General features: G+C 38.1%; 1 protein-coding gene across 1 annotated transcript; it reads right to left on the bottom strand.

The window, feature by feature from the left end:
- Positions 1–7316: 7316 nt before the first annotated feature.
- LOC108261436 (uncharacterized) lies at positions 7317–12913 on the bottom strand. The gene is made up of 14 exons (XM_053679986.1): positions 12846–12913; positions 12481–12635; positions 12254–12375; positions 11760–11821; positions 11558–11653; positions 11193–11347; positions 11038–11087; positions 10472–10533; positions 10270–10365; positions 9845–10023; positions 9634–9755; positions 9467–9528; positions 8085–8361; positions 7317–7872 (listed from the first exon to the last, which is right to left on the bottom strand). The coding sequence occupies exons 1-14, from the start codon at positions 12911–12913 to the stop codon at positions 7777–7779; spliced, it is 1602 nt and encodes a 533-aa protein (XP_053535961.1). The 3' UTR covers positions 7317–7776.
- Positions 12914–13065: the final 152 nt, after the last annotated feature.

Genomic DNA, 13065 nt, shown 5'->3' with positions numbered 1-13065 from the left:
ATTCCTCAGTATCCAATCAGACTCTTTTTTTACACTTAGACACTGCAGGCTTGCAAACACACTGCTAAAAAAGAGACACTACAATATACACATACAGTATCTCACAAAAGTGAGTAAACCCCTCACATTTTTGTAAATATTTGATTATATATTTTCATGTAACAACACTGAAGAAATTACACTTGCTAAAATGTAAAGTAGTGAGTGTACAGCTTGTGTAACAGTGTAAATTTGCTGTCCCATCGAAATAACTCAACACACAACCATTAATGTCTAAACCACTGGCAACAAAAGTGAGTACACCCTTAAGTGAAAATGTCCGAATTGGGCCCAAAGTGTCAATATTTTATGTGGCCATTTTTCCAGCACTGCCTTAACCCTCTTGCTCATGGAGTTCACTAGAGCTTCACAGGTTGCCACTGGAGTCCTCTTCCACTCCTACATGATGACATCACGGAGCTGGAGGATGTTAGATACCATGTGCTCCTCCACCTTCCATTTGAGAATGTCCCACAGATGCTCAATAGGGTTTAGTCCATCACCTTCACCCTCAGCTTCTTTAGCAAGGCAGTGGTCATCTTGGAGGTGTGTTTGGGGTCATTATCATGGTGGAATACTGCCTGTCGCCCAGTCTCCGAAGGGAGAGGATCATGCTCTGCTTCAGTATGTCACAGTACATGTTGGCATTCATGGTTCTTTCAATGAACTGTAGCTCCCCAGTGCGCAGCACTCATGCAGCCCCAGACCATGACACTCCCACCACCATGCTTGACTGTAGGCAAGACACACTTGTCTTTGTACTCCTCACCTGGTTGCCACCACACATGCTTGACACCATCTGAAACAACTAAGTTTATCTTGGTCTCATCAGACCACAGGACATGGTTCCAGTAATCCATGTCCTTAGTCTGCTTGTCTTCAGCAAACTGTTTGCGGGCTTTCTTGTGCATCATCTTTAGCAGAGGCTTGCTTCTGGGATAACAGCCATGCAGACCAATTTGATGCAGTTTGCGGCGTATGGTCTGAGCACTGACAGGCTGACCCCAACCCCTTCAACCTCTGCAGCAATGCTGCCAGCACTCATACGTCTATTTTCCAAAGACAACCTCTGGATATGACGCTGAACACGTGCACTCAAATTCTTTGGTCGACCATGGCGAGGCCTGTTCTGAGTGGAACCTGTCCTGTTAAACCGCTGTATGGTCTTGGCCACTGTGCTGCAGCTCAGTGTCAGGGTCTTGGCAATCTTCTTATAGCCTAGGCCAGTGGTTCCCAAACTTTTCCAGGGCAAGGCCCCCCAAATGGCATTAACATTTGACCGAGGCCCCCCCTTTGCAAGATGTCTTTGAAACACATTAAAAATACAGACTTCTGAATAGATCCCGCTTTTTTAAAATGAATAATTACATCTTGGATCATTACACTACATTACATTAGGAATTGATTGTGTGTGTGTGTGTGCTTGTCTGTGAGTGAGAAAGAGAAAATCATATATTTAATTATTTTTCATACCAAATTGTTGAGGCCCCCTGGGCGCCCCCTGTTGCCGCAGCCCCCACTTTGAAAACCACTGGCCTAGGCCATCTTTATGTAGAGCAACAATTCTTTTTTTCAGATCCTTAGAGAGTTCTTTGCCATGAGGGGCCATGTTGAACTTCCAGTGACTAGTATGAGGGAGTGTGAGAGCAATGACACAAATTTAACACACCTGTTCCCCATTCACACCTGAGACCTTGTAACACTAACAAGTCACATGACACCGGGGAAGTGTCATTGTAGCAAAGTGTCAGTGTTGTTACATGAAAAGATATAATCAAATATTTACAAAAATGTGAGGGGTGTACTCACTTTTGTGATATACTGTATATTCTGCATGCAGTTTTGATTTTTTGAAAATCAAAAAGAAAAACCCTTTTTTCTTAATTTAGTTCATAATTTGGAGGAGCTTTTATGAGGGGAAAAAACACTGTCTCAGGCCGACCCGTAGGAAAACCATGCAAGTATTTATCTAAAAAAAAAACCCCAAAAAAACAGAAAAGCAAACTGCTTATCTGTTTTTTTGGGTTTTTTTTTTTTAGATAAATACTTGCATGGTTTTCCTACGGGTCGGCCTGAGACAGTGTTTTTTCCCCTCATAAAAGCTCCTCCAAATTATGAACTAAATTGGTGATGTGCTTTTATTTTCCTTACTCCTGCACTGCCTGATCTTTGAAGATTTAACATGTTTGACCTTCTTTTCAACTAGGGTGCCGGTGGAGCGCATGGTGAAAATCCATGTTCCTACATTCATACGTTATGTTAGATGCCAGACTCTCCTAGGTTGAAGATACTTCATAAAATAATAATAATAATAATAATAATAATAATAATAATAATAATAAAATGAATTTAAAAAACCTGAACATGAAAATGAATCAAAACAGATCCAAATAAACAATAAAGTTCCAATGAACAGTAAAGCTACACGTTCTTATTAAATGTGTGGTTTGCAAGATAAAAATTCTAATTTATTGATTTAATTAAATATTTAAAGTTATAAACATTATTTTGATGAGATGTGTTGACATAATAATGTTGATAATTACATCAACTTAATATTGTGTCTAATTTAAACTAAAATTTCTACATTAATTGGTTTAAAACTAAATTTAAGTTAGAGTACATTTAAATTTATTCATTTAACAGAGGCTTGTATCCAAAGCGACTTACAAATGAGAGAATTCAAGCAAAACGATCTATCAAGCAGAGAGGATATTTATACTTCCCGTTGCCTCAACAGAGGAAAAACTATCATTAAGGACAGTTCTCACCCTGGCTTTGATCTGTTCAATCTGTTGCCCTCAGGGAGACGTTACAGGTGCATCAAAACAAGGACTAGTAGATTTAAGAATAGTTTCTTCCCAAAAGCTATTACCATGATAAACAAACACATGTACTGAGTCCACAGCATATGTACATATTGTCTCAAACTGTGCATTTCATAGTACCTCCGCCATCCACCCTAATATCTATCTATCGTGCATATATCTTGCATATATTGTATATCTTGTTTATTTATTTTGTTTATTAATCTTATTTATTTATCTGTGTATTATCTGTTTATTCTTCTTGTGTATTGAATGTATATGTTTGCACGGAACAAAAAGGAGTGGCTCTTAATTTCATTGTACATATGTATAGTGACAATAAAAGGCATTCATTCATTCATTCATTCAACAATACAAGTAGTGCACTGTACAAGATCTATTAATTGAGTTCTAGAAGTAAGTAGTAACTTAACGAAATTAAGTTTTGATAACTTCAAGTCACCAATGTCAAGTCCCCTCCCCTACCCATTTAACATGTGTGGACAAATTCAGACAGTTAAGACTGTGTTAGGGGACCTGTAGACTGAACAAATACTATACAAAGGACGGTTCAGTGTGAGTATCATTTCACTTACAATTATAGTCTGCTAAAGCAATGAATTTGGGAATATTCTCAATTGTGATTTGACCAACAGTGGACTCGTGTATAGGCTACACCTGCTAATACAGTCGATGGACTATTTTGCACTACTACACATAGCTAATGCTAGTCATATTTAGCAGTGTAATTTTAAAATCTATTCTTTAGTTTACTGTAGCAGTGGAAAAGAATGATAAAGTTTCATTTGACAAATCTGCTCATCTAGTGAGGGCTTTTCATTTGTGTTATAGGAAAGAAAAGCATGATCACATTTCTGCTTATTCGTGTAAACATCAACTACATTGTGTTATCTAATTTCATGTATTGATATGTTTTATTGGGGTTTTTTTAACTTTTGTTATTCAGACATATAACCTTCTAGCTCCATTGTAGTCAGTTTGCTCTTTGAGCAGAATTAGCAGCCTTTGGACTGTGGATAGTTCTTTGAGAGGGATAAAAGTAGTAGACGCAGAGTGTTTCTTTTTTGTCTATATTGTTCATTTCATTCAGTGCTTTTATGTCTATAAATCCTGCAGAGATGTTAGGTATGATATTTGTAGTGTAAATCACACCGGATTTTAGTTACTATTGTTATACAACTTAAAATTAGTCATTTTTCCTGGTTTAAAAGACTGTATTCTACTGGAGAAAATCTAATTGGAGTTTTAATGAAAAATGATTGTCAACTTAACTTGTGTTCATAATTATGGTAAATAAGTACATAACACTTAAATTCCTTTTAAATAATGTGAAAAAAGTGTGTGTGTATGTGTGTGGAATGCATATGGCCAAACTATGTATGAATACATTTTATGTGAGAGAACATGTGTGTGTGTGTGTGTGTGTGTGTGTGTGTGTGTGTGTGTGTGTGTGTGTGTGTGTGTGATATTTTTGGTTGGATGTGTGTGTGTCATAATTTTGGTTGGGATCTGTGTGTGTGACATATTTTTGGCTGGATGTGTGTGTGACATATTTTTGGTTGGATGTGAGTGAGTGTGTGTGTGTGTCAATTTTGGTTGGATCTGTGTGTGTGTGTTTGTGTGTGTGTGTGTGTGTGTGTGTGTGTGTGTGTGTGTGTGACATAATTTTGGTTGGATGTGTGTGTGTCATAATTTTGGTTGGGATCTGTGTGTGTGACATATTTTTGGCTGGATGTGTGTGTGACATATTTTTGGTTGGATGTGAGTGAGTGTGTGTGTGTGTGTGTGTCAATTTTGGTTGGATCTGTGTGTGTGTGTGTGTGTGTGTGTGTGTGTGTGTGTGTGTGTGTGTGTGTGTGTGTGTGTGTGACATAATTTTGGTTGGATGTGTGTGTGTCATAATTTTGGTTGGGATCTGTGTGTGTGACATATTTTTGGCTGGATGTGTGTGTGACATATTTTTGGTTGGAGGTATGTGTCATAATTTTGGTTGGATGTGAATGAGTATGTGTGTGTGTGTGTGTGTGTGTGTGTGTGTGTGTCAATTTTGGTTGGATGTGTGTGTGACATATTTTTGGTTGGATCTGTGTGTGTGTGTGTGTGTTTGTGTGTGTGTGTCATAATTTTGGTTGGATGTGTGTGTTTGACATAATTTTGGTTGGATTTGTGTGTGCTTTAATAGACAGGGTCGTATGCATGTGTGGTTGTGTGGAATTGCACCGGAAAGCTATAGGAAAGAGCATGTGACAATAATGATCATTAACCTTTTGATGTAGGCGTAACTCAGGAAAGCAAATAACAGCCTAAACAGGGGATATGCATGGGAATACACCATACTATGTATGAATACAATACATGGGAAAGTATGAATACAATATATGTGTGCACGCGTGGGATTGCACTGGGATCGGATTTAAATTTTACTACTGGTAATAATCGATTAGCTATGACCTAATTATTTAAACAGATGTCTTTTGTTCTGATTAGTCAGGATGTACGCATCCAGGGAAAAGAAGTCCATACTAACAAATTAGTCAAGATCCTTGCACCATTTTCGGAACTTTTTCCAGTCACCCTCGTTAAAAGCTACGCTCTCAGTAGCTCTGCCCCAAAGATGAAAAGCAAAACGGTTCCTTTGTCTGCAAAAAAAGGAAAAAAAATCCGGCTGTACAGTGCATCTGGAAAGTATTCACAGCGCTTTACTTTTCCCACATTTTGTTATGTTACAACTTTATTCCAAAATGGGTTAAATTCAATATTTTCCTCAAAATTCTACAAACAGTACCCCATAATGACAATGTGAAAGAAGTTTGTTTGAAATCTTTGCAAATTTATTAAAAATAAAAAACAAAAAAAGCACATGTACATAAGTATTCACACCCTTTGCTCAATACTTTGTTGAAGCACCTTTGGCACCAATTACAGTCCAAGTCTTTTTGAGTATGATGCTACAAGCTTGGCACACCTATTTTGGGGCAGTTTCTCCCATTCTTCTTTGCAGGACCTCTCAAGCTCCATCAGGTTGGATGGGAGTGTCGGTGCACAGCCATTTTCAGATCTCTCCAGAGATGTTCAATTGGGTTCAAGTATGGGCTCTGGCTGGGCCACTCAAGGACATTCACAGAGTTGTCCTGTAGCCACTCCTTTGTTATCTTGGCTGTGTGCTTAGGGTTGTTGTCCTGTTGGAAGATGAACCTTTGCCCCAGTCTGAGGTCCAAAGCGCTCTGGAGCAGGATTTCATCAAGGATGTACATTGCTGAATTCATCTTTCCCGCAATCCTGACCAGTCTCCCAGTTCCTGTCGATGAAAAACATCCCCACAGCATGATGCTTCCACCACCATGCTTCACTGTAGGGATGGTATTTGCCAGGTGATGAGTGGTGCCTAATTTCCTCCAGACATGACGCTTGCCATTCAGGCCAAAGAGCTCAATCTTTGTCTTGGTCTTGGTCTGAGGGTCCTTCAGGTACCTTTTGGCAAACTCCAGGTGGGCTGTCATGTGCCTTTTACTGAGGAGTGGCTTCCGTCTGGCCGCTCTACCATACAGGCCTGATTGGTGGAGTGCTGCAGAGACGGTTGTTCTTCTTGAAGGTTCTCCTCTCTCCACAGAGACATGCTGGAGCTCTGTCAGAGTGACCATCGGGTTTTTGGTCACCTCCCTGACTAAGGCCCTTTTCCCCCGATTTTTCAATTTGGCCGGGCAGCCAGCTCTAGGAAGAGTGCTGGTGGTTCCAAACTTCTTCCATTTATGGATGATAGAGTGGGACCTTCAATGCTGCAGAAATGTTTCTCTACCCTTCCCCAGATCTGTGCCTCGATACAATCCTGTCTCGGAGGTCTACAGACAATTCCTTGGACTTCATGGCTTGGTTTGTGCTCTGACATGCATCGTTAACTGTGGGACCTTATATAAACAGGTGTGTGCCTTTTCCAAATCATGTCCAATCAACTGAATTTACCACTGGTGGACTCCAATCAAATTGTAGAAACATCTCAAGGATGATCAGTGGAAACAGGATGCACCTGAGCTCAATTTTGAGTGTCATGGCAAAGGCTGTGAATACTTGTGTACATGTGCTTTTTTGTTTTTTATTTTTAATAAATTTGCAAAAGTTTCAAACAAACTTCTTTCACGTTGTCATTATGGGGTATTGTTTGTAGAATCTTGAGGAAAATAATGAATTTAATCCATTTTGGAATAAGGCTTTAACATAACAAAATGTGGGAAAAGTGAAGCACTGTGAATACTTTCCGGATGCACTGTAAACTGGGCAAGGCTATAATCCAGAACAGGAAACGAGAAACAAAGTCAATACACATGAATCAAAAATGAGAAACAAGGTACAACTGCTTGGTAAGGAGAATACATGCAATGCTACACGATGTGCAAAGATATACGAGTTGTTTAAATGACAAAAATAATGGGGGTGAAACACAAGACATTCACAGATATTTCAATTCAATTTTATTTGTATAGTGCTTTTTACAACGGTCTGTCTCGGCAGCTTTACAGAAATATATAAACACAGGATACAGATTTTAATTGTGTGGATTAATCTCAATTGAGCAAGCAATATTTGACAAACTTTATTATAAATAGCTTTAATAAATAAGTTAAATTAATAAATAAGTTAAATTACAACATAACTGAACATTAGTTTGGAAAGAATATATACATTATCCTGTTTAATAATTCACTTTAATAGACCATATGTAGCTTAATTTTTATGTATGTAGTTGAAATAAAATTAATTATGCATGAAGATTAAATAAGATAGAATTAAATGGATGAAATAATTAAATAGGTAAACAAATAAAAAATAAACTGTATAATGAAACAGATTAAAAAAGAGTCTAATGGAGTTGCAAATAATATTTTCGTGAAATTATTTTACACTCTAACTGTTTTTAAAAGAGTCCATTTCGTGTTGTGTATTGGACATTGTAGGACCGTCTTCTATTGTAGCGTCTCCTTAAACCAGCACAGCAGCCACACAGCAGACACTGAATGAGACAGAGAGAAACAAGAGACACAAGGGGGATTAGAGGAGAGATTCTGATTAACTATTCAGTTGTTGCTGTAATTAAATAAATAAATAAAAATAACTTATTCAGTACATGTAACTGATCATGGGATATACTCTGAATACAGAGTATATCTCACGCCAAATATTACCCTAAATTTAGGGTTTAGAAGAGATTTTGGTGACACTTACACAGAGTAGAATCCAGCATGGTATGAGAATAATGACTATACTGCAGGGGATAATGATTCCCAGGATCCATGCAGAATTTCCTCCAGTGGTGGTGGTGTTGCTGTGTGCTTGCACTGTGGGCCTCAGGACAGGGGGATTGGTTTGAGCAGCAGGAGTGGTGAAGGTCGACAAACCACTAATGTTGAGTATTGCAGAAAGAAATCCACTTGGTGTCCACTTGGTTTCACCTTCCACGAAGATGTATTCGGAATTAGCCTCAATTGCTGTACCATTAAACCTGGAGGAAAAGAAAACATGGTTTTAAAAGAGTCTGTATTCAGTTCCGATGTATGTTATGTATGGTGTCCTTTGTCCCATGGCTTTGACAAAGAACTATTTACACTGAACTGTCTCTCACTGAAAAAGCTCCTCTGGTCAGTGATGGAATCTTCCAGAATAAATTGTACAAATCCTACTCTAAATTGTTGTGGGGATTCAGCCTCTATAGACATAGCTGTTCTGATGGTCTTTGTAGTCTCTTCTGTACAAATCACAGCTGTCTATTGTGGTATTAAAGGCATGTGGTATTTAAAAGGTTCCCCAGTTTTACTATTGTTTTCATTCCTCGCTTTGTTCCAGTATTAGATGCAACACTGCTTCCTAGCTTTATAGATTTGAATCCAATTCATACTGATTAGTGCAGGATCAGACTCCGACTCTTCACAAGAGGGGTGGTGTTCAACTGGATAGTTGAAAACCAAATCAAAGGGACACTAATCATCAAATCACAACATCAAAGCAAGTTGAAAATATAGTCACTAGAGTCATTATGTATGTTGTTAGTGATGTGTGGGTTCACCAATCAGGAATCAACAATATCTAATTTTATCACAGTCAGAAGTATACTCTGGTGCCACCGCTGCATGGTGTGGTGACAAAATGTATTGCAGGAGAATGTTGCTGAGTGGAAGGTTGTGTAAGTGCTGTCCAGCAAATAGGATCAGGTTCCTTAGAGCACTTTTTTAGTAGACCTGGTCTGTTAAAGAGGTGCAGCTCTCCTGTCTAGAAATCTGGCTAACAATGTTAGTCTATGTATCTTGCCAGGACCCAAGTAAACATGCTAAAGCAATTACGCATTCATTTCTACTCGAGAGAGTTGAGTTTAAAGTTAAGGAACTGGCTCAGATCAGTAAACACAGCCTTAACCACGGAGACGTCACTGCTCCTGGGTAGGTGGTATTGTAAGTGGTGTACCTGTTGTAGTCAGGTACAAGTTTATATGTTTGTGAAAGGGATGTGGTATATTGAGGTGATTTCAATATGCAGAAAGGTGCAATGATATTAAGTAGATGTCAGTAAATATAAGGTGTATTCAGAGAAACTTGTGAAAAGAAAGCACTTACGTGTAGTTTGCTTGTGGAAAGACAAATGCAGGAGCATCTTTCACATTCAGAATAGTGTTCAGCTAATAAAAGGGGGTAAAAATAAGGTTTAAATGAACATAGTCAAAGTAAATCTTATTTTACTGTGTAAAGTAGTTTTGGGACAGAGAACAATGGCTTACACTTACCAGGCTGTTGATGGTGTTTTGAATTAAAACATATGTTTCGTTCCTCAGCTGAACGTCTTTGAAGATGGTCACATTGCTGATTTGAAATGCAAAGCTTATAATGTAGGAGTTGTTTCCAATTTCTGAAAGGAATATAACAAAATTATAAATGAGACCTTCAGAGACAATACATTATATTTAAAACATTTTTCATTACAATATCAAGACTCACTTTCATAGATGACATTCTGTATGCTCACAGGATCACTCAGTTTTTGTGTTACAAGAGCTCGTGCTCTTCTGATCTTTGAGTCCAGCAGAGCATTAGCAGCATTGAGAACATCAGCCTCACTAGGTACTCTGGTCAAGTTCTTAAAAACTAGACGAATACGTATCAGGACATTCCCCAATCTGGAGTAGGAGGAAAAAATACAAAATAATTAATGAAAGAAATCAAGAATAAGAAGGAGATAAAGAAGAATTGTGAGCCACTCATTAAAAGAATAAAGTAAATAAGGGATAATGAACATTGAGTAAAAATCTAAATAACAAAATCTGTCATGAATTTTAACTCCATGACATTCATCTCATGGTTTGAGAACACACAGATTAAAAATTTGTGAAACAGACTTGTGAAATAAATATCAAGACACTTACACAGGTGTTAGCTCATTCTGGAAGGCTGCTGGTGTTTTGGTGGTTCCATCTTGGAAGTAGTAATCCATATCACCATTAACCTGGTTTCCTGAACTCCTGTTACCAGAAGAAGAAATCACAAACATCACAACACAATTCACTTTACAATAAGAATTACTAAAAAGTATTTTCAGAGGAAAAATGAATACTGCTGTGAACTTACGTGATGAAAGAGCTCTGGGGTTTGAATGGTTCTGCACCAGGTTCATTTAGAAGTGTGTTTAGCTGGAGAAGGAAAGATAATTAATCAGTTTTTCTGTGAGATATAACAACATTCCATTGTACTGTTTGTGTAACCATTTTGTCTATTACAAATAAAAACCGTTTCATTGGTTTTCAATTGAAGAATATAGACATCATGTTTTATATGTAGGATGGATGTTCCTGACGCTGTAAGTCCCCCATTAGTGTCCTATATTTGATTACTGATTCATGATCTTGATCTGCTTCTTTGCCTGCATCTGCTTCCTAGTGTATTGACCTTTGATGATTACCCCACTGTGAGTCTGCCCTGCCTCATACAACCCAGGGGTTACTGTGTTGACTTTTACACTTTTTAATTTTTACAACTGTTTTTATTAAACGCTGCAATGGGATCCAATGCTATCTCTGGATATTTGTTAGAATGTTCATATGAGCCTGGTCATGTACACTCACAGCGTTATTGATGATGTTCTCCACTTGGGTGTAGGTGTCGTTCCTGAGGTCAGGGTTCTTAGACATGCTGACATTACTGATGCTCAATGTGAAGTTGACTGCATAGGACGTGTCTGAAATTTCTGTGGAACAAATCAAATTTCCATGAGAATGTTTTAGCTCTCATACGGATAGGACAATGATGTGAAGAGTCGTAGCTGTAATATGTATTAGTAAAGAAAACATACTCTCGTAGGTGAAGTTCAGCACTTTTACAGAGTCAGAGAGGTTTGTGAGTCGAGCACTGAGAAGAGTCTGGATCGCACTGAGGACCAAACTCTCACTGGGAACAGGAGAGGAGGAATTGAAGATCATCCTGGTATGAACCACAGCTGAACCAGATCTGAAAAGACAGAGAGTCATTGTTATTTGCAGATACAAAGCTTTATGCTGATTATTCTTCACAATCCGGATGATAATTCCATTGTCCATTACATACACATGGTTGAAATGATCTGTTATTAAATATACATTCATAATCAGATATTAAACACAGAGTGTGAGAACACATTGATTAAATAGAAACTTGTGAAATTGATATCAGGACACTTACACAGGTGTTAGCTCATTCTGGAAGGCTGCTGGTGTTTTGGTGGTTCCATCTTGGAAGTAGTAATCCATATCACCATTAACCTGGTTTCCTGAACTCCTGTTACCAGAAGAAGAAATCACAAACATCACAACACAATTCACTTTACAATAAGAATTACTAAAAAGTATTTTCAGAGGAAAAATGAATACTGCTGTGAACTTACGTGATGAAAGAGCTCTGGGGTTTGAGTGGTTCTGCACCAGGTTCATTTAGAAGTGTGTTTAGCTGGAGAAGGAAAGATAATTAATCAGTTTTTCTGTGAGATATAACAACATTCCATTGTACTGTTTGTGTAACCATTTTGTCTATTACAAATAAAAACCGTTTCATTGGTTTTCAATTGAAGAATATAGACATCATGTTTTATATGTAGGATGGATGTTCCTGACGCTGTAAGTCCCCCATTAGTGTCCTATATTTGATTACTGATTTATGATCTTGATCTGCTTCTTTGTCTGCATCTGCTTCCTAGTGTTTTGACCTTTGATGATTACCCCACTGTGAGTCTGCCCTGCCTCATACAACCCAGGGGTTACTGTGTTGACTTTTACACTTTTTGATTTTCGCAACTGTTTTTATTAAACGCTGCAATGGGATCCAATGCTATCTCTGGATATTTGTTAGAATGTTCATATGAGCCTGGTCATGTACACTCACAGCGTTATTGATGATGTTCTCCACTTGGGTGTAGGTGTCGTTCCTGAGGTCAGGGATCTTAGACATGCTGACATTACTGATGCTCAATGTGAAGTTGACTGCATAGGACGTGTCTGAAATTTCTGTGGAACAAATCAAATGTCCATGAGAATGTTTTAGCTCTCATACGGATAGGACAATGATGTGAAGAGTTGTAGCTGTAATATGTATTAGTAAAGAAAACATACTCTCGTAGGTGAAGTTCAGCACTTTTACAGAGTCAGAGAGGTTTGTGAGTCGAGCACTGAGAAGAGTCTGGATCGCACTGAGGACCAAACTCTCACTGGGAACAGGAGAGGAGGAATTGAAGATCATCCTGGTCTGAACCACAGCTGAACCAGATCTGAAAAGACAGAGAGTCATTGTTATTTGCAGATACAAAGCTTTATGCTGATTATTCTTCACAATCCGGATGATAATTCCATTGTCCATTACATACACATGGTTGAAATGATCTGTTATTAAATATACATTCATAATCAGATATTAAACACAGAGTGTGAGAACACATTGATTAAATAGAAACTTGTGAAATTGATATCAGGACACTTACACAGGTGTTAGCTCATTCTGGAAGGCTGCTGGTGTTTTGGTGGTTCCATCTTGGAAGTAGTAATCCATATCACCATTAACCTGGTTTCCTGAACTCCTGTTACCAGAAGAAGAAATCACAAACATCACAACACAATTCACTTTACAATAAGAATTACTAAAAAGTATTTTCAGAGGAAAAATGAATACTGCTGTGAACTTACGTGATGAAAGAGCTATGG

This window comes from Ictalurus punctatus, chromosome 3 (assembly GCF_001660625.3).
Source record: "Ictalurus punctatus breed USDA103 chromosome 3, Coco_2.0, whole genome shotgun sequence".
NCBI classification, from domain to species: domain Eukaryota; kingdom Metazoa; phylum Chordata; class Actinopteri; order Siluriformes; family Ictaluridae; genus Ictalurus; species Ictalurus punctatus.
This window is presented reverse-complemented; position numbering and strand designations above follow the sequence as displayed.

What these genes read in the sequence shown, in the direction of transcription:
- LOC108261436 (XM_053679986.1), bottom strand. Translation starts at nt 12,913, where the DNA reads ATGGATTACTACTTCCAAGATGGAACCACCAAAACACCAGCAGCCTTC. An exon ending in CAGAATGAGCTAACACCTGT is followed by an intron (nt 12,636 to 12,845) that starts GTAAGTGTCCTG and finishes CTGTCTTTTCAG; the next exon opens with ATCTGGTTCAGCTGTGGTTC. An exon ending in GCTGAACTTCACCTACGAGA is followed by an intron (nt 11,088 to 11,192) that starts GTATGTTTTCTT and finishes TTTGTTCCACAG; the next exon opens with AAATTTCAGACACGTCCTAT.